At 48.8% G+C, this 21,535-nt stretch overlaps 1 protein-coding gene across 1 annotated transcript in view; it reads right to left on the bottom strand.

Annotated features, from left to right (window-relative positions):
- KIAA1755 (KIAA1755 ortholog) overlaps positions 1 to 21,289 on the bottom strand; it is a 435,570-nt gene extending 414,281 nt beyond the window's left edge. Inside the window, exon 1 of the mRNA XM_069652397.1 lies at positions 20,965 to 21,289. Coding sequence (XP_069508498.1) covers positions 20,965 to 20,967 — 3 coding nt within the window. The 5' untranslated portion in view covers positions 20,968 to 21,289. The remainder of the gene's footprint in view (positions 1 to 20,964) is intronic.
- Between the last annotated feature and the right edge of the window lie 246 nt (positions 21,290 to 21,535).

Below are 21,535 nucleotides of genomic sequence, written 5' to 3' on the forward strand. Positions count from 1 at the left end.
ACACAGATTCCTACCCGGCCCTATAACAGCCTGATACAGAGTTGAGCAAAAAGTCACACACACCCCAACAATCAGAAACCCTCCGCTTTCCTGTTGTCATGGATGGCATTGCTTGCCTCAATCCCAGATATGCGTAAAATCACGCACTGTCTCATTCCGGAAGCCACAAATGACTAATCAGCATGATATGAGAATGTATCGAAGACACACTCCCACTAACAAGGCAAGCCATTTTCCACCACAAATGCTTGTATTGTCATTCAATAACCGTCACCATTCTTTCGAAGGACATAGGTGGAATTACCAGGCCTCACCCCAGAGCCTCTCCGCTTTCAGGTATGCCAGTTTATGCCCTGTCCTTTCATTCCTCGTCTGCAGATGCACTCATCTTATTGCTGTGCCTTCTAGCCGCACACTACTTCTAATCATGGCGTAACTATATCAGCACTTACTCCTACCAGCTCCTGTTCTCATCGTCCCAATAGTCTGCGCGGATCTGAGCAGACAGGTGGCTTCTGAAATAGGTCAGGTCTAGTGGCTTTTGAACTCATAAGGTTTGTGTTGGGCGAGCTGTCTTCCTCCCATGTCTCTGCAGAAAGACCTTCAGTCATCCCTCCAGTTCCATCAGCAGAGGTCGAGCTGTGAGGAGGAAGCGCCCTCAGGTCTCTTTCTTTCTCTCTGTACTCCTGCAACACAGGCCTGGCTTGCGCATTGGGGGGGTGGTGGGCACAGCATGGCTCATCTTGAAGTTGGGCAGTGGCAAATTCGGCCTCCCCCCTTACCATCATACTGCCTGCTATTGTCTTTGGCTATGCTTGCCTATGCCCATTTATGGAATGCAGGCTTGGACAACTCGTAATCCTGTCATCTTGGAATGGGTCATTTCAGTTTTGGAAATTGAATCAGTCACTGACAATTTGCAATCCTCGCCGAAGCACTGTTCTGCAAGATATAGGCCACAAGATGTGGGGAACGGCTGTTAGATGACTGCATCCATTTTGGATGATTCTTGATAAGCCTTTGCCCCTGTAAAATTATCTTTTTGGAGAGAAACGTCCCCATGCGTTCAAGCTTTGGCCCTCCAAGTAGTGCAAATGTGAAACGGAAAATATCAAACTGTGAGTAGTAACACTATTTTTTATTATTATACTTTTATATTTGAGAGAGGGACCCAATACGATGCCCATTCTGATGTGGGCCCCAGAAATCCTAGGTTTTCTGAGCCGGTCTTTCCAACATCACCCCTTTATAGCAGGGACGTACCATTTCCAGCATGGCTGTGTGGGCTGCTTGGGGGGGGGGGGGGCTTGTGTATGCATCCAATGGTGATGCCCACTGGCCACTCCACTAATACCCAGGTGCCTCAAACAGCCAGACCATGTTTCCCCAAAGAGAATAAATCTTGCAAGGAAAGACTGCCCAGCTCTACTGCATACTTATGGTCATATATGGAGGTAGGGTTTCTCTATCTCGCGATTATCTGTCTCCCTGACCGAATACACAAACAAGTTCATACCAACGCACTCCCACGAATTGGCCTGGGATGGCAGTGGACTTGCTTCGAGTTTCAAAGGGTGAGCAGATGCAACTGTGCGGTATCCAGGTGTCCCGTCACAATATGTTTGTCCCTGTCTAAATGTATGTACCCTGATGCCCGTGGGCTTCGGCGCAATACAAATAAATAAATAAATAAAAATAAATTTAAGCTGAGCTTCATCCAAGATCCAAAATGCTCCATGTGTACTGGTGTTTTGAAACAGTAATTGGAGCATCACTCGAACACCGCTTGGGTGTCACCTTCCAGATGAACGATGCCCAAGGGCTGCTGCGCGCTTTATAAATGTTAGTAAACAAATAAATAAATGAGGACTGACCTGGGTCTCGTCTCCTAATCAGCCAGCACAGCATAGACACTCACAATCTTGGATCCCTCAGCTCCCCTTCCGGAGCCCATCCACGCCCCTGTGTACACAACAACAAAAAAGAGGGGGCCACCCAGTGAGAGGAAAAACTGTTTCCAAGGTCTGAAACCTGACCGGGCCGACAATGCACCTACACAGCAACAGCTCCATGGAGGCAGATGCCAAAGTGAGGGAGCTAAGAACCTCTGGCGACCAGATGTAAAGGACAGAAGCCACCGCCCCAAGCACAGTTACATATTGGGTTGATACCGTGCCTGTAGTAATCACCCACCCCCCTCGCAGAGACAAGAGAGACTTTGTCCCAGGGAAGGGGCAATTGTGCATGGTGAGAACAACCCTGTCTGCAATAAAAGTTCTACCCCAGAATGCCTGTGTGGGGCCTTGCTCTCAAGTGCTGAGCAGCTCTGAGTACTCAGTACTGCAATATTGGGTAAAGGCCCCCCTCACGCTGTGACTGCATGACTCTGAGTGGCCCAACTCCTGTGTTTACCATCAGCCCACCACTGATGTTGAGATAAAGTGCCCCGTGGCACCATACCAGCCATTCAAAGAAGGTAGTTGCCCTGTAGTGTCATAGACAGGCTGTATGCCTGTGATGACTGGCTGACTGTCACGACTAGAGGTCCCAGTTTAACTTAGACCTTTCTCCGCATGTACCGGCCAGTGATATCAAACACACTCCCTGGTCAGCCAATGAGACCAAAGGTAGAACAGGATTGGGCTCTGCCAGGCCCCCGGCAGCTGTAAGGGAAACAGTAAAGCAGACGAGCAATGAATACACTATTACTAACTCACTACAGTCAATTCACCCTTCATACCAGTGGAGTACCTGAAATGGGCATAAGCAGTGTCACGTTGTTCAGTAGGGCATGTAGCCTTCCCTCATCGTTGTGAGGGGAAGGCCCACGTTTGGGCCAGGACAGAGGGAAAGGATGTTTGGTTAGGGAGGGGGGTTTCCGGCAAGGGGAGTTGAGTTACCGTTACACTGGCGTGCAATAAAGATGTGTCTGTCTAGCACCGGCCTGTGTACATGTGGTTCTTGTAGAGAGGTCCCCAGCCCTGAGTAGTCCTCAGGGTCTGGGCGAGACTGGATTCTACAGGCGGGTCGAACAGACGCCAAAAGGAGGGGACAGAGACCTAACACGAATGGCACGAGGGCACAGCATAAGACTGGTGTAATGAGTCTGATGGATGGGGGAACCGTATCAGTTCCAAACAAGTCCCAATGAAATCCGGCAAATCAAATTCAGGCAAAAACAAAATTCCAAGAAAGTCCAAGTCAACAAAGCAGCCTTTTAATCCAAAAGAGTTCCAGGGAAGAATAATCCAAAGTCCAGTAACCAAAGAAGCAAAAACCAGTTCACTGAAATCCACGGTAAAGCCAAAAGCCAAAGGTCTTGAGATACAGAGAGTGAATCACGGAAAACGAATGAAGCCACACGCCACAACAGCTGAGAAGCATGGAAGGCGGTTTGTCGGGAGTTCACAGAGTTCAGCTTCCGGACTGCGGCATACTCGAATGAGGGAGCTGTGATCATGTGACCACCCTCATCCTGCGTCGCAGTTATTCTGGCCATCGCCATTGGACAACATCAGTCAGTCACCATGGCAACTGCCATCAGCACTGCGCTGCAGTGTGAGGGAGTGGCACAGTGCTCCAGGAGCTGCAGAGAAGTGACTACGGGGCTGGGATGCCATGTAAGTGCGCAACACTGACATCACTGGGGCTCAAAGGTCAGATACCATCAATGAGCTTGTCAAGCTGACAAGCTAATGTCAATGTGACCCTGTGACCTGTATCTAAGGACCTCAAGCCTCCTGCATCAAGTTAGGGACTGGAGACTCATGAACATCCAGCTGTAGCCTTCATCATAACAGAGATAATGGACCCAAAAATGCCACTTCAAGGGACCGGAATCTCCTGGAACTCCCCTTCACGAATTGAAAATACTACACTGAGAAGTCCAACACTTTCCCCAAAACACATTGGGTGTCATTCCGAGATTGGAGGTAAGGGAAAAACAATGCCGGTAATTGAATACCGGCATCGTTTACTGCTATGGGCTATTCTGACCAACCAGACCGCTATTTACGGTACCGTAAAGTACGATGCAGTAAATAGCGGTCTTGGGTCACGCGCGCGACACACCATGCCGATATTAGCGGCATGGCGTATACCGGAGCTGATCACAAGTAACGCGCACACGTAAATAACGGCCTCCTTAAGCCCGTAAAGTACCTTACCGGCATGGAGTACATACAGGCATCTCAGAGAAGGTGTAAAGAACCCTGAGCAGTGGTTCCCAGAGCCACAGGTGCACACAATCAGCACAGGTGTAGGCAATAGAGTCTGCCACAGCAGAAAAGGATCACACCCACACACCACACCCCCTCCCACACCAAGATTATACCAATAGTGGTAGCAGTACATGAAGCAGGAGTCACTGCTTGCTAGGCCACAAATACAATAACAACAACAACAACACCAGGCCCCACCACAGAGGAGACACAGGAGGAGAAGGAGGGTGAGACAGGCCCAGCATGCAGCACCAGTGCAGCCACCGTCACCAACCTGACAGCCCCTATTCCAACGCATCAGGTCCAGTCCCTCAAGCTAACCCCTGAGCAGATCCACACCCTGTACCAGCTTGACTGTGACACCATCACCACCATAGTTGACCTGAGAAATGACGAGATAGTGAGCATCATAGAAATACGCACCACTATCCCCCCTCAACTGAGGGTGGAGTCTGAGCCCCACTTCCATGCCACAGGCACCTACCAGCATACAGTGGGGCCCATGCATGGCATATCACAACAGTTCATTTCACGGACACAGAACCAAGTGCCGGATCACCTCCTCAAGCACACAAAGGACTACAAATCCCTACCATGGACTATCCAGGAGATATACCACACAAAAGTTGCCTCCCATGTATTGGCAGGCATGCCAAATTGCATAGGTGCCCTTGACTGGGTCCGACATCCAGGACCAACTCATGACTCAATGGCCCAGCTGAACTCCAAGCTACCCTGCCACATGGGGTGACATGCAGGACGACGTGCCTGGCTGCTTGGTGAGTTGTCTGACTGTGCCATGCCAGTGCGTCAGTGTCATGAGGTGGGTGCCTGCATACTGAAACTGGGTTGAAATGTTGACGCCAGTACTTCATGGATCTAACCCCAAGACTGCTGCATGCATAAACGATGCTTGTACTACAAGATGTGCGTGCCATAGTTCATAGACCATCTCGAAGACGCGATCTCCTACATCCTTCCATTGCACAGGACACATAGCGGGGCTAGGAATGGGGTAAATGCATCCATGGACATGTGCGTATAGGCATAAATGACCTGCTGCCATGTAAGACTAGTTCAGTTATCCACCATGACAGTCCAAACACTTACCTTCATTGCCTACACATGCAGGTGATGGTGGCTGTCCCTTGACACCGTGGTTCAGGACCCCTGTCAGAAACCCACAGAACAGGCCCGAGGTGGCCTACAATACTGCCCATACCCGTGCATGTGTGGTGATGAAGCAGGCACTTGGCTTGTAGAAGGCACAAATGACTTGCCTAAGCTGGTCGGGTGGGGCACCCATCTACTGCAATGTGAAGGTGTCCAAGACCCCCATGTCATGTGTAATGCTGCACAAAATGTGCATCCCTTGGAACGTGGCCCTGTCCCCTGACATGGGACTGCTAACACCAGATGAAGATGAAGTGTAGGAGGAGGAGGAAGGGGCAGGACAGCATCATGGTGCAGGTGCACAGGAGGGACATGTTGTGTGGCAAACATTGATTGGACATTAAAACCGAAACACAAGTCAGCAGAGGGTGGCATGACATGGGGACATAGGGCACTGGGTGTGGGGATACCTGTACACCATGTACTGTCAGATATCATAATACACATGCTCAATGATGAATGTCCACACAGGTTTAACTTTGCAACACAGTGTATTGAAATGTTAAGGGCATAAGTGTAAAACATACCCTCCACCACCCCACCCCCCTTCCCCCCAACTCCCCAACACACCCTCACCCCCCACCTCCCCTCCCCCTAACTCCCCAACACACCCTCGCCCCCCACCCCCCTCCCCCCAACTCCCCAACAGTAGTCCCATGGTGTCCATCAAGGCCACATGTGGCAGCTATGCAAACTACTCCGTGCTCCCGGGGCCCGGGGGAGGCATGTCCCGGCGGCGCTGTGAACGTAGTGAATGTCGCGGTGGGCTTGCCGTGGTTGAGAGACTGGTTGAGGGGGTGTCCTCTTGCTGAGCCGGCTGAGTAGGACGCGCAGCCTCAAGGGCATCAGCAATGCGTCCGAGGACTTCACATAGGCGGTGTGTACTGTCCGTCACCACCTGCCGCATTGCCCTTAGTTCCTCAAGCCACTCCACCCTGCCCTGGCGATTGTCTTGCATCACCTCAGTGATGAGGGCAGTGAGCTGTGCTGCACGCTGTGCATCAGTTGACGGGGTGTCATCCCTGCAGGGGATTGGGTTTACATGCCCTGACAGGGCTTCGACTGGGTGACTGGGCACAGGATTGGCGTGTTCCTGTGCTTCTCCATGTGCACATCGGCCAGGTGTGTCAGGCTCCCCTGAGTCGCTGCACGACACCTGTGGGTAATTGCTGGGCTCTGGGGTGTGGACGATAGGGTATGAGTCCTCCTCTGACGCTCCACAGATGGACAAGGGGCTGTCCACAGTTTCCAGGGGGGCCGTGGCTGCCACCTCCATAGTGATGCTGGACTCCTTGGACCTTGGGGTGGACAATGTACCGATGCAGGGAGGGATGGGGGTGGTGCACCCTCCATGGGCCTTGCAGGAGCCGGTGTGGGTGTGTCCGTCCTGGCTGGTATGCGGCGGACCCTGCCTTTGCCCCTGGAGGTGGTGGGACAGCTGGTCTCAGGCTCCTCGCTGCCTGCGGGGGTAGAAGAGAGGGACGGCATGAGTGATTATTTGAGACGCAAATTACATTCATGGCTACATTCACATTCAGTCATTTGGGGTTTATGGCCTTTTGGGTATGCAACAGCACTACTTTCTATTAATGGGTGTGATATGTATGCAGGTGTCGGAGTCACTCATCCTGGCTTGGTACTGTGCGGTCTGACTCGCACACTGGCCACCCAGCTGCACAGTGTGCATCATGGGATGTGCCAGTTTGTGCACTATGTGTGATGTGCGTTATGACCTTGCACTTGGGCCTTGCTTAGTTGGATCGGCATGTTTGGATGGGGGGAGGGCACCATGACAAGGTGCCTTGGCTGGCCCTTGGGAGTGTATATCATGTAATTGGCATTGGCAAAGTTGACATTGGACACTCACCTCCATCAGTGGATGATGGTGCCCCACACTCCATGTTGCCGGCGCCCTCTATGGATTCCGTTCCGATCAGTCCAGCACATGTCTCCTCCCATGGCATCAGTGTCATGGGGGAACTTGGGCCCCCTCCGGTCTGCGGTGCCTGGCTGCGGTTGTCGGAGAGGATGCTCCGTACCCTCAACCGCAGGTCATCCCACCGCTTGCGGTAGTCCTTGGGGGTGCGGGGGGTTGTGCCGACTGTGCTCACCCTCTGGACCACTAGTGCCCAGATTTTCTTTTTCCAGAGCACCGGCTCTCTGCGCATGTCCCCGCTGAACACGATGTCAGCGTGCTCCTCAAGGGTGTCTACCAAGGCCTGCAATTCATCCAGGCTGAATCGCTGCTTGCGGAGCTGGTCTGCTGTCTTCTTTGGGGCTTTTGGCATTCCTGCAGGGTGTGATGGCCTTTTCCAGGGTTCAAAATGCTCCCAAGGGTGCTGCCTGATGAGGATGGCAATGCATTGTGTTTTTAAAGATGGCCGCCGTGCTCCTTCCCGTTCCTGTGCAATGACGATATTTCCGGTTCTGTTATTTAACGGTGGCCGTAATTTACGCCAGCTGTAATTTACGGCCACCGTTATTTTCAGACATCGCCGTTTCCACTTTGTTCTATGGCGGTATTGTTAGGTACGGCGCGCATCATGCCGGAAAGGGCTTTTTCGGGCCCTTTTGCGGCATGCCGCTAGGTGCTTTTCCGGCATCGCGCAAAGCTTGTGCCCGCGAAGTCGTAATGGGCTGCAATAAGCAGTCTGCGAACAGATCGGACATGTTCTTTGCTCCATGCCGGTAAAGCCTGGTACTTACCTCCAATCTCGGAATGACCCCCATTCTGCGTTTTTTTAATTCAATTTATTTTAGGGAGAATACCAAATATTGTAACATTGAGTGTCAGGTCTCCCCAGAACACACACGCAGAGAGAAAACTCAGACTGCAAGGCTCAAAGAAACACCTCCTTAGGCTGCTGTACTTTGGGCACAAAAATAAAGGAATGTGCTGCCCATTGCTGCGAGCCGGTGTCGGACAGCATGACAACAATGCATTAAGGTCAGTCTGCTGACTGCACTAGCCCCTCATTTGTAGCCAATCGTGTTCAAGGTCAGAACATTTTAAAAGTTGGGGATGGAGATGTCTGGCTTTCAGCTACAATGTTTTTGTGCAATCATCTATCCATCTATCTATCTATCTATCTATCTATCTATCTATCTATCTATCTATCTATCTATCTATCTATCTATCTATCTAAGTAAATATCTTTTTCTTGACCTCAAATATATTGATTATGACACTATGGGCCTCATTACGACCCAGGCGTTAAGGGGTTAACGGCACCGTAAAAGGTTGCGGCGACGTTAACCCCTTAACGCCTTACTACGAGGTCCCTTTGCGGCTCCCGACCTTAACGACTGGTTTTTACCAGCCGTTAAGGTAGGGACCCGCAAAGGGACCTTGAAGGAAATTACGGTACCGCAATTTGCAGTACCGTAATTACCGCCTTCCCCATTCCCATTGAGCCCTATGGGGCAAAAATGGGGAAGGGCCAATGGTAAATGGGGAATTACCGCCCCGCCAACCTTGGAATGGGGCGGTAATTCCCCATTTACCATTGGCGGAATCGGTAAAATACCGGTGGCAACTATGGCGCAACTAGCACCATGGTTACCGCCTGGGTCGTAATGACCCACTATCAGTTTTGTACTGTATTTGGACCCACCTAACACATCTCTTTGTGTGGAGCTTGAGCAACTGTCACTTGATGACAGCTACCGTTTTTTAGCCAAGCAAGCTAGCAAACTCTGTTTCAGTTCTTCCTACATGTTCTAAAGTCTCCTGGACCTGGAGAGTAAAAGCAGAGCTATCCTTCAGACTGTAGACTGATACCTCCTGGTACCAGGATAAGTAGGAGGTCTGGCAGCAAATATCTATCTACATGTTCTAAAGTCTCCTGGACCTGGAGAGGAAAAGCAGAGCTATCCTTCAAGCTGTACATTGATACCTCTTGGTACCAGGATAAGTAGGAGGTCTGGCAGCAAATATCTATCTACATGTTCTAAAGTCTCCTGGACCTGGAGAGGAAAAGCAGAGCTATCCTTCAGGCTGTAGACTGATACCTCCTGGTACCAGGATAAGAAGGAGGTCTGGCAAGAAATAGTCCCATATGGATCATATTTTTCCAGCCACCGCCTGGTGTAAAATGCAAAGGTGTCACATGTGCATGCATGCAAGTACGGTGACATCACTGCAGCAGCCATCACCAAGGGGGGACGTCTGGTTGCTCCAACGTGCTTCGCTGCTGCCCCCCTTAACATCCTAGGGCTAGATGACTGCACCTGGAGGTAATTCCTGTGCATATCTGACATTGAGACATTTCGGCCAAATGAACACTCACTAGATCCAGGCTGCAGATATGCTTTGCCGTGGGGGCCTGAGAGGCTCTGCCGTGGTGGCTGAGATGCTCTGGCATGGCGGCTTAGATGCTCTGTCTTCATTATTCTTGGCTTCCAGCCAAATATGAATGGGGGTCAAATGTGCAATTTCCACATTTATGAAAGAGTCCTGCACAACCACTGCCCATCATGGTAGGGCACTCCAGAGCGCTGGTGGGTGCACAACACCATGGGTACCTGGCAGACAATGAAGCAGGCTTTGTTTAATAGCAGAACTGTTCAACCTGAGTTTTTTTCCTGCCAGGAAGGGTCTAGCTCCGAGGAAGCCTTGGCAAAGCCAACAGGTTTGACTCTAGTATAGGCATTGCATAGGCATTTGCCTGATATTTGGCGGTATCCTGTGATTTTAACTAAATATGTTTTAATGAGGTACGTTTTACCGAAAACCAAAATACTGAATATAAGTTTAAATATATATATAGTAGGGGTAAGGGGTTAAAACAGGTGGAGAGGGGGTTGAGAAGGTTTAGAGAAATGGGGAAACAGGCTTAGTGGGGCAAGCCCCGCCAAATAAAACAAGAAGAATTTTTTTGGTATTTTGGTTTCAGTAAAAAATGATTGCAATAACATTTTTTTGTTAAAATCACATACAACCATATTTGGCAACCACTGTCAATATCGACTCGGTATTTAACCCATTCACCAGCTGTTGGTTTCTCATGAGGGTCCTGGGCTGAAATAGGGTGAATGCTTGGGTGGGGAGGTGATTTGATATGTCATTTATAATGCGCCTGTACACAAGTGTTTCTAGGCGTACACAAAGTGGTGCATGGGGACAGAAAAGGGGGCAGTGCCAGGGAGAGGTAACGGGAAATGCAATCAGGGCAGCATTGCTCTGAGTAAGTGCAGCCAGGGCGGCGCAGCTCTGGGTAAGTGCAAGGATGCGGGGGACAGTGGGTAACAGTTACAGCCCCTAAGTATGCAGTAGGCCCGGAGGCAGTGCAGGGGAGACTGGTCATGCAGGAGCCTGGCACCCAGTGAGACTCTGAGGATACCAAGCAACCAGTCGGCACAGCAGACAGGTAGGTCAGCAGGGCAGGGAGAGAAAGCAGAGGAGAAAATGAAGGTCTTGAGCTGCTTCTGGAATTTCAGGTGGTCCGGCTCAACTTTGCAAGGGGCAGGGAGGCCATTCCAGAGGGAGGAACCTGCAGAGGAGAGAGATCTACTCCTCAAGCTCTGCCTGGAGAAGCGTCTGACCCTCAGAGAGTTTGAGATAGCTGTGTGAAGGTCTCAAGAAGGAAGGTATTTTGAAAGAGAGTTGGATGTAGTGTGGGCCACGGCCCCAGAAAGCCTTGTGGACGATGCACAGGGTCTTGACGTTTTTGAGTGAGACCATTCACGATAGAGAAGCTGTGAAAGTCTCCATTCTGACATGACCCATCTATTCCCTATTTCAAATAACACAAAAGGGCTGGGTGTCCCTCCTCATATTCTTTGCCTCTATAATTACACTCATACATATAGTTTTGTCTCATAGGTGTCGCTGTGTGAGACCTATGAGCGAAAACTGTCAAATCCATTAAAAAACTGTTTTCAAAAAGATGAGACAAAGAAAAGGTGTGACATAGTCTGTTTTTTTAACCATTGAAGCAATATAGACATACTATGGAAAACAAATATGAATCTATGTACAATTGAATACTTCTATATGCAAAACATGGACTTGTATTAAATGTATTTCTCAGCATTATATATAGATACAGTTATAGTGAATTTGACTTGAGTTTAAATAATTTTACATCTATATGTGATGGTCATTTTCTTTTTGTTTTACCCTCTTCATTGCCTTGATACTAGGTTAGCAGAATTGATTGCATAGCACATTTAATAACTATGGTTTCAATATTATAATCTATTACATGTGACATTATGTCAATATTGTTTCTGGGATTTGAAAACAAAAAGAAAACAGGGTCACCAATGACTGCAAACCAATAAATGCGGCCTACATCTGTGCTGAATGTACCACATGGAAAACCACCTATTTCCTGTGGAAATGCAGAGAGCCTGGATGCAATTGCTTTAAATAAATTAATTTCAGCCATGCAACGTTCTCTCAAGTCTAGTCATCCTATTGCCAGACCAGCCCGGCCTATTTCTGGGGACTGCAGTCGCTTGCATGCATGGCCGTTTAATTTTCCCCCTACAGTTAACAAAGAGAGAGAAAAATAGCTTTTCCTGCCAAATCATTTTTCTAAACTATCTCGCCCACACCTTGATTGTGGTAGTTCAGACAGATGCAGCATCAAAAGCATCTGTGGGGGGAGAAAAAAAAGATGAACAAAAAGTTGCGGCACAACGAAATATATCTTTTTTTAAATCCATCGCAATATAGTAATTAATGACAAGTTTATTTCTGTCTTTAATTTTGCTGGCAGCAGAATAAGAGGCTGCATTTGGAACACTGGCGGGCCTCCTCGGAGCCCCTGCATCTGCTCCAAGCAGCTGCGATTCATTGAAGAGGATGCTGGGCCAGATCTCCCAAGGAAACCAGGCCAGATCCACTGCGCGCTTTCTGAGCCGTCCGCAGGCCGCCATTGGCTTGGAGTCTCATTACGAGTTTGGTGGTAAATCAGCAGAACCCCGCCCCCGATTTGCTACCAAAATCATTTACCGTTATCACCAGTTGGTCCTGAGCCATTCCCACAGGTTTACGAGTGACGGTAGGGCAGTGTAAATCCCTATTTTTGGCGTCTGTGATTTTGTGGTGTTTATCGCGAGCAGTATTTCTGTGAGCTAAATGCTCTGATTTTTGGAGGTAAATGGAAGGATTTACCTCTCCTTCCACACTCGGAATTTAGTGGTGCAGTGAAAGTGGTAGTAATTCCGTTAACACAAAAAAGGGGTGGTAATGGAATAGCTGACACTTTTTTACCACACTTTAAAAATGAGGCCCTTATGATGCAGTATTACAGAATGTTTGCACCAGTGCAAGTGGAAGTAGCACCGGGGCAGCAATTGCCCTAGTGTAAAAAAAAAATACATTATTTCAATGCATTTTTGCAGCAGAGTAATTTTTGCGCTAGAATTAGCACCAGTGAGAAATTGCCCAGGTGATAATTACACTTGCAGCAATCAGGCTCGGACTGGCCTGTAGGGATATAGGCACATGGCTGAACCAAAACGCAAAGCGCTAGTGTGGGACAGTTTTCTGGGACAAAGTGGGCCACTTTTTTGGCCAATGTGTGCCAGTTGGATGAGTTACTTCACAATGCGGCTAATAGTTTTAAACAGTGTTGCTGAATAAATATTCTTTAAAATGCACAATTGCAACACATTTTTTTTTAAACTCCCCATTGGGTACTTTTCAAACAGTGTCCCAAAAGGAACAAATTGCCATTCATAACTGTGGGCCACTTTTTCATTGGTGCCCGAGACAATTTTATGGCCCAGTCCGACCCTGGCGGAAATGCTCTGTCCCCAGTTTGTGGCTGAACCAACTGCACTAATGGGGAAGGAAAGGTTTGCTTGGCTGGGCGGGGAAGAGGGCTCGGCGGCCAGCTTTAAGTAGAGAACATGTGACAGGGGACAGCTTCCGGGCCTCACACTGAAGGCTCCGTTTGTTCGAGCTGCTTGATCTGACTTTGAACGCAGCGCGAATCCTCGGCTCTGGCACAAGTAAACTCGCCCTTTCTCAAGCTGCACTTCTTGTCGGCCTATTGGGATTTTGGCAAAGTGCCGAGCATTGCTGTAAACCGCAGGGGGCGGATCCAACGATTAGACGCAACAGAATAGGCATGCATGTGTTGTGCTCACCATTCACATTGGATTCCAATTTCATTTAATCTGCAAATACTGACCTAATGGCATTGTGAGCCAGGGTAACGGAAAGACGAAAGACCTGATGAGGCTAAGCTTGGGTTGATGAAAGGGCGGTCTGAGCACACACAAAAAAACATGCTTGGTTAAATCACAAAAATGTACTAGAGTATGATCATTTCTAAGCAAATGAATCCACTCACAGTACCTTCACATGCCCCCCCACGCCTCCCAACCCCTAAAACACCATTCTTCATGATCAAGTGTTCCATAATTCTACGGTTCCCTCAGGGCTATGGTTTTTGTGCCACCGTTTTGCTAGGGCTCTGATTGAGAGGTTGCTGGAGACGGGCTCAGGGCAGTACCAAGGTGAGGATGGGTTTTAGGGGGGCATGCGTGTCCACTTGTTTCATAGCAGAGTTGTTAAATAATTCTAGGAGGACAGAGGCATTTCCTGTGGTGTTTAATTCTGTGAAGTTCGCTTCTAGCTCATTGACCGAGAAGGTTTTGGGCCATAGTCAAGTGGGTGATCGATAGTGAAATGGCATGGTCAGACCAGTTGAGTGGATAGGGCCTGCACAGGTGATGGGGGGGGTGTATAGATTATGTATAGGGTGTTACCTTCATTGTGCATGGAGAAGGGCACAATTTGCTTAAGGTCCCAGGATTTAGTCAGTGTGAAAAGAGCGCTACGAGTATGGTTGTCGGTGTGACACTTGTGGGCGTTAAAGTCAGTGAGAAATACATTATGAATGTGTGCAAATTTGGCAGAAGAGAGGAAGTTGGAGATGTCAATAATGAGAGTCACTCTGCCTTTGACCTTATGGGCCTGCCGGCATGTTTCATGCAGTAGCCGGGGGAAGGTCAAAAAAATGGGTGTATGATGGAGTAGCCATGTTTTGGTGATGAACACAGTGTCAAGGTTGTTGTACGAAAATAAGCGGCCAATCTCTGCGGTGTTGGCCTTCCCTAATTTCTGCAACCTTATAGTGTTTATTCTCCTGGACTGTTCAAATCCCTTGCCAACTTGCTCACTATCGGACAGAATGATATGATATGATATGGCATTTATAACGCACCTGTAACCAAGTGTTTCTAGGCACGACAAGGACGGGGAAACAAAGGGAGGACAAAACAACAATCTTACTAGGCCTTGTGTCATTCAGATTGCGCAAGTGCGGGGTAGGGGGAAGGGGAGAAGTGCCAGTGGGAGGGGAAGGGAGAAGTGGAGGTAACTCAATAAGTGCAGGCAGCAAATGGCTCATAAGTGCAAAGAGAAGGGACTGTAGGGTTGCAGGTACAAACCCTTAAGTGCTGGGGGAGCCTGGAGCCAGTGCGAGAGCAGCTGGCCATGCAGGAGCCTGGGCCCCGAGTTCAGAGGGTATCCAGGTGACCAGTGCGCAGAGCAGTCAGGTATGTCAGCAGGGGAGACGAAGAGAGAAAGTGGAAGCGAAAAGGGTGGTATTGAGTTGCTTCCGGAACCAGAGGTGGTTTTGCTCAAGTTTGAGAGAGTCAAGGAAGCTGTTCCAGAGGGAGGCCCCCGCTGAGGAGATCTGCCCCCAACTCTCTGCTTGGAGATACGTCTGACCCTCAGAGAGTTGGAGGTGGATGAGCGGCGAGTTCAAGAAGGAAGATGTTTAGGAAGAGAAAGTTGGAGGTAGAGCGGTGCCAGGCCCCAGAAAGCCTTGTGAACGATGCAGAGGATCTTGAACTTGATCTTTGCAGCCACGGGGAGCCAGTGAAGAGATTTCAGGGTTGGAGAGAAACGATCCATGGGCTTAAAGCCAAAGACAATTCTTGCAGTCCTGTTCTCGATAAGATGGAAAGGTCGAAGAGTAGGGACAGGCAGATTTAGAAAGAGGCTGTTGCAGTAGTCCAGCCTAGAGAGGGCCAGAGCTCTGGAGACAGTGAGCTTCTGGGGGGGAAGTGAGAAAAGGAAGAATACCTCTGAGGAGGTGCAGTTGATAGTTTGACTTCTCAGAGACATCAGAGATGTGAGGAGAGAAGGAGAGGGTGGAGTCGAAGATGACACCAAGGTTCGTAGCCTCACAGGAAAGAGCAGGAAGAGGGCCCAGAGTGGGTGGCCAGAGAGAGAGAGGAAACGAGGGAGCAGGTGTCCCAATGAGGAGGATCTTTGTTTTACTGGCATTAAGGCAGAGATCGTTGATGGCACACCATTCATGAATTGTGGCCAGACAGTCTGGTATGAGAGAAGTAGAAGAGGTGGCTGAGGGGAGCATGAAAGAGAGCTGGGTGTCATCCACACAACACTGAACATTGGAGCAGAAAGTAGTGATACAGTGGGCAAGGGGTGAAAAGTAGTGGTTGAAAAGCCAGGGAGAGAGGTTAGACCCCTGGGGAAAACCACAAGCAGAGAGAGAGAGATAGAAGAGAGGCTAGACCCCAGTTGAACCTGAGAGGGTCGGTCGGTGAGTAAGGAGGTCAACCAGGCCAGGGCCTGATCGGTGATACCCAGGTCGTCACAGAGGCGATTGAGCAGGATGGCATGGTTGACCATATCAAAAGCCGAGGATAGATTGAGGAGAATGAGGACAAAAGGGAGATTAGAGTCAAGATTGGAGAAAAGGTCTTCATGGGTGTTCAGCAGAGAGGTTTCCATGCTTCTGGCAGCTCTGAAGCCAGACTGGTGGTCGTGGAGACAACCAACAAATTCATCATGCAGATTAAGATGGGAGATGGCCAGCTCTTCCAGGAGTTTGCCGAGGATATGACAACTTCTTTCCTGATCTCCACATTTAACCCTCTTTTCCCTTTCCATACAAAATGTTCTCCCATCCTAGCAACACACCAGTAAGCAGCACCTTATAATTAACAACTAATGAGTTGATCACCAGAGTCCTGCATCTTGAGGCTCACCAGATGTTTTGGATTATGGTGCCCGTGATCCATCAGTTTTCACTTTGCTGTCTAATGTTGATGGTAGTTGGTTGTCAATGACTGCCATGGACCATTACTTTTTACTATGCTGGTTAGGGTTGATGGGAATTGTAGTCAAAAACATTTAGCGATCTAGACTACCGGATCTAGATGGTTTACATTCTACATTGTAAGAAATAGAAAACCTTTATTGGTCCAATTCTGACCCTTTCAATGAACACAGCAGAGTCCCTTTTCACAACTCCACCATTATTAAGTTTCTAAGCAGTCACAAGGGTTCACCGCACCAGAACTACAGATTATATTTTGCACCCACCCCAGTGAAGACACACGCAAGCCCCTACATATTCCCCGCCGACCAGTCAGCCAGTGGGGAAGACACAAATTCCTGATAGGGGACGCACCCATTCCCAACAGCCCGAGTGGAGAGAAGGAGCCACCACAACCCTTCCCCAATGCCCTTTTCCCCACTACCTTTTATCAACTTTGCTCACCTGCGGCTTACAATAAAACCCGCACTGAACACAGGAATAATTGACCCAATCAAAACCATCATAGATCTTCTAGACCAGTCCCAGCTGCCCCACTTTTTCCAAAGTTCAACAAGATCTCACTCTACTGTTACCCATTCTTGCACACCTTGTATATATGATGTGTCCTTTTTTAACTCATGTACAACGTGCTTTTCAGTGGGACTATACAAAACTCTCAATAAAACAAACAAATAAACATATACATAAATGTATGTCTTCCCCCATTAAGTTACAGCATGCTAAACTAAAAGGAAAAGTAGGAGCAGTGACATGTTTTAGTTCACAAAGTTCAATTCCGGGGTTAGCCAGATAAGGCAGAACAGCGGAGGTAGCGGGAAACGCACACAGACCCACGGTGGTCCACGGGTAATCTCTCTCCCCCTGTAGTGCTCCTATACTGGTGACGTCTCGTGTGCCCATCTCGATTCTTAGCACTAACTGGTACCATATAGCAGGATCCACCCGACTCTACACGCTGTAAATTAAAAGAAGAACTGTTTACAGGGGCAAACTGGGAAGCAAAAGAGGTCCAGGAAATCATTTTCATAGTGGCTCCATATTACACATTTTCAAAAAACTAAAAACCTTTTCCAATGAGAAAATGTGTAAATAACACACAAAAGAGGCCGGGGGGCAGAGGCGTACCAGGAAGTCTCCAGAGTTCCCTATTGGCCAGTCCATTCCTGGATGTTTAGCCTGATTGACATTTTAGCAGAGTTTTTGACAAATGATTTTGAAAGTTTCGATGTAGTTCATCTTTATTTTTCTAGACTAATATTTTTATAAACCGGTTAACAAGTTATACAGTCACACTGCGCCAATCACTAGAAGGTTTATTGCATCAATGCAGAAAAATGTATTCTTGTAAAGGTCAGCCTGACACGTGTTTCGAGCATGTGGTCCCTTTGCAAGCCGTTCACATGCCGAAAGGCTAGTATCATGTTGTTGAGATGCGACAGCGTAGCGCGATTAAGGCATATGAAATTGATTCCTTGGCAAATTAGTCCTCCAAATAAATGGTTGTGTGGCCAACAAGAACATTTAGAGCCTTGAAGAAGTGCTTTGCTTGCTCGAAACACGTGTCAGGCTGACCTTTACAAGAATACATTTTTCTGCATTAATGCAGTAGACCTTCTAGTGATTGGCACAGTCTGATTGTATAACTTGCTAGCCGGTTTATCTTTCTGTGGTGTATTGGCCAAAATATCCACACTCTACAATTACCTACTGCCATCTAAACAACATATATTGTGCATGCAAGCGCTAGGGTTCCTTTCTCTTTTTGCCACGGATCTGTCTTTGATAATATTTTTATAAACCTAACCTGAGACAGACAATGGAAATATCCTGATTCCTAAACAGCCAGGGGTAGAGTCCCAGTGGAAGAAATGATGGTCCCGCTTAATCCTTTTCCCACATCTGAGTTTGAGTATGGACCTGTGTTTCTGTGCTCTTATAATGAAAATAATCATTTGCCCGTAATATCCAAAGCTCATTGCTGAAATTTCGACGCGTTTGCGCATGCACGATTAGATTAGTGGCAGTACAAACGCAGTGCAAAAGTATTTCATAAATGCTAATTGGATTTCACATGCACCAACGCGGTTTGCACAAGCACAGACTGCATTTGCTTATGCATCTTCATTCTGCACATGTTTTTGTATGTGAGGCACCAGCCTGGAGTTTTAATGTTCAATCAGGATTTTTGATTTTTGTACAACCTGGTTGCCTGTGGCCGTGGAAGCCTCAGCTGGAGTGTAGTTGGAGCGTAGTTGGTTGGCAAGTCCTTTCCTTGTATTGATTTGGGCCTAGCCGGTTATAATGAGGCATATTTGGTGATAACCAAGAACTTCAAACGTGAAGTTTTGGGTGGGGTTCTACCAGATCTTTTAAATTCCCTTTGAAATGTATTGGATTGGTATCAATATTGTTAAGGAGGCTGTGAAAACAAAGTACAATTAAAAATATAACTTGAACCTCTGGACACTCGCAGAAAAATACGGAGAGGTGGCATGCATGCATGTGGGTAGAGGTCAAGCGTGAGGGGCACAGACGACTGGAATGGGAAAAACAATGACATTGCTTTTTCATATTGCCCTTAATGGCGGAGTCCAGCCTCCAAGCGTGGGAGCGAGTGCTGGAGCCACGCTCCTCTGCATTATCTTGCTTCCAAGACAAGTGTGTTGCCCCTGAGCCATCCTCCCGGTTTTCTGGGAGTATTACACTTCACAGTAAGCACTCCAATTCTATCAGTGGAGAGTTCGAAAGAAGGCATGCCCAATGGCACAGGCGGCGTTAGAGACACAGTGGTGAATTGAGTGAGCCGTCCCACAACTAACCAAATGAGCATCGTGGAACGGAACATTCTTCAATAACTTGCCTATCCCATTGCTAATGAGTCCAGCATTCCTCAACAACTTGCCAATCCCATTGTTAATGACTCACACATTTCCCAATTACTTGCCACTTCTATTCCCCAATCACTTGCCTATCCCACTGCGAATGAGTCAAACCTTTCCCAATCACTTGCCTACCCCATTGCTAATGAGTCAAGCATTCCTCAACAACTTGCCAATCCCATTGTTAATGACTCATACATTTCCCAATGACTTGCCACTCCTATTCCCCAATCACTTGCCTATAACACTATTGAGTTCAACTCTTCCCAATCACTTGCCTATCCCATTTCTAATGAGTCAAACATTCCCCAATCACTTGCCTATCCCATTTCTAATGAGTCAAACATTCCCCAATCACTTGCCTCTTTTTTAGTGCTAATGAGCCACAGTTGACAGTCACTTGCCTATCCAATTGCTGAGTCCAGCATTCCCCAATCCCTTGCTTACCCCATTTCTAACAAGTCAGATATTCCACAATGAAGTGCCTTTCCAATTGTTGATAAGTCAAGTATGCTCCTTATCTTCAGTTAGCCTGCTTACCTACCTTCTCCATCATCGTCTCCCACTCATGTCTCCTGCCGCCTAGAGGCCCATAGCAAGTCCATGTGTATGTCACCGTCCCCTTCGCTCTGATCTGACGCGGCTATCCACTTACCCCACAATGACTCTTCTCCTTGGTTCTCCTGTTTGCCTTGCATGCTTTTTGGCACATAAGCACTTAGAAGTTGCTGAACATGAGCCACGGCGGCACCACATGCAGGACATTAAACAAATGTGGCTCTTGGTGGCCGCCCAGCTCCCCTTTCTGAGGTTGGGTCAGATTTCCCTGGCAGAAGGGAGTTGGCACCTCTTCATGGATTGTCCTAAAATCCACAGTTGCATTGGTAGCGCAAGCAAAAACCGAAAACAATAACTAGTGCCTACTCCATTGAGAGTCCCACTGTATGATAGTGATTATCAGGCCGGCCTTGGGGGGGGCGAGCCAGGCAACCGCCCGGGGCGCCACGTCCCCCTAGGGTGCCACTAGCCCCCGCCACGCCAGCTCGGGAAAGTCTTTCAAGGGCTCCCCCGAGGTGGCGTAGCGGGAGAAGGCGCAGCAGGCGGGCGTATTCAATGACAATCGGGTGCTCAGCACCCAATTGTCATCAAATGCGCCCCTCTGCTGCGGCGCCTTAAACAACAAAAGGCGCCATAGCCCCCCACGACGCCAGCTCGGGGCAGTCCTTCAAGGGCTCTCCCGAGCTGGCATAGTGTCACAAGGCGTGTCAGTCCCTCATTATTATTAAATGAGCCTGCGGCGGCAGAGCTCATCTGATAACAACAGGGTGCTGATGCGCCCTATTCAAATAATTACCTCCTCGCTGTATCGAGGAGGCTAAAAAAACAAAAACAAAAAAAGTGCCACTTTCTGCCCCCCCCCTTTTGACCAGGGGCGCGCAGGGGAAGGGGGGGGGCACCAATTCGCCCAGGGCGCTGGGACCCCAAAGGCCGGCTCTGGTGATTAGCTAGTTCTACACTTTAAACAATAACCAATGAAATAGAGGAGGCTTATAGAACAACTATAGTTAAAAAAAAGAAGCCCTGAATACTGCAGACACTGGGAGGAAACAAAATGAACGTCAAAAGAGGTATTACCATGTTTTAAGTGTATGGTTGTTCATGTGAGTGGCTAGTGGTCGTTTCCTCGCGGGCCTACATCGCACCCCCGGCGTCCACCTGCTCCCTCTGCAGCGCGCTGGCACCCAGAGCGTGCTGTATCCCGCCACCTGTGTGCCCCCCAGGCCACGCCTCCTCCGTCAGCAGCACATCTCCATCCAGGTCAGCGGGCTGAGACATGCTCCAGGGATTGGAGGCGCAGAGCCACGCGCCCGTCCCTTTCCTCCTGGTGAAGGCTTGGGGCTGTTCTGTGCTCTCACTTCGCTCATCTCCCAGCACCAGTGTTCCCTCGCACAGGGAGCGCTGTCTGTTAAGGGGAGGAGGGAGGGAGCGGGGGTGGGAGAGTCCTGGGAGACGCATCCCAGGCGCGCTTCCTTTCAGCTTCTGCCAGTGCGCGCTCATAGTTACTGCATAAGACAGGAGGGGCACGACCCCGCCTTGTAAGCAGTACCATAGAAGTGAGGCAGGGAAAATTGCACTAATCATAGAGATGGACAGGATATGTAGTGACAGGGAGGTTTACACAAAAGTTAGTGTCTTCGAACGACAG

The sequence above is a fragment of the Ambystoma mexicanum genome, chromosome 3p (genome assembly GCF_040938575.1).
Source record: "Ambystoma mexicanum isolate Mex_15411 chromosome 3p, UKY_AmexF1_1, whole genome shotgun sequence".
NCBI lineage: Eukaryota > Metazoa > Chordata > Amphibia > Caudata > Ambystomatidae > Ambystoma > Ambystoma mexicanum.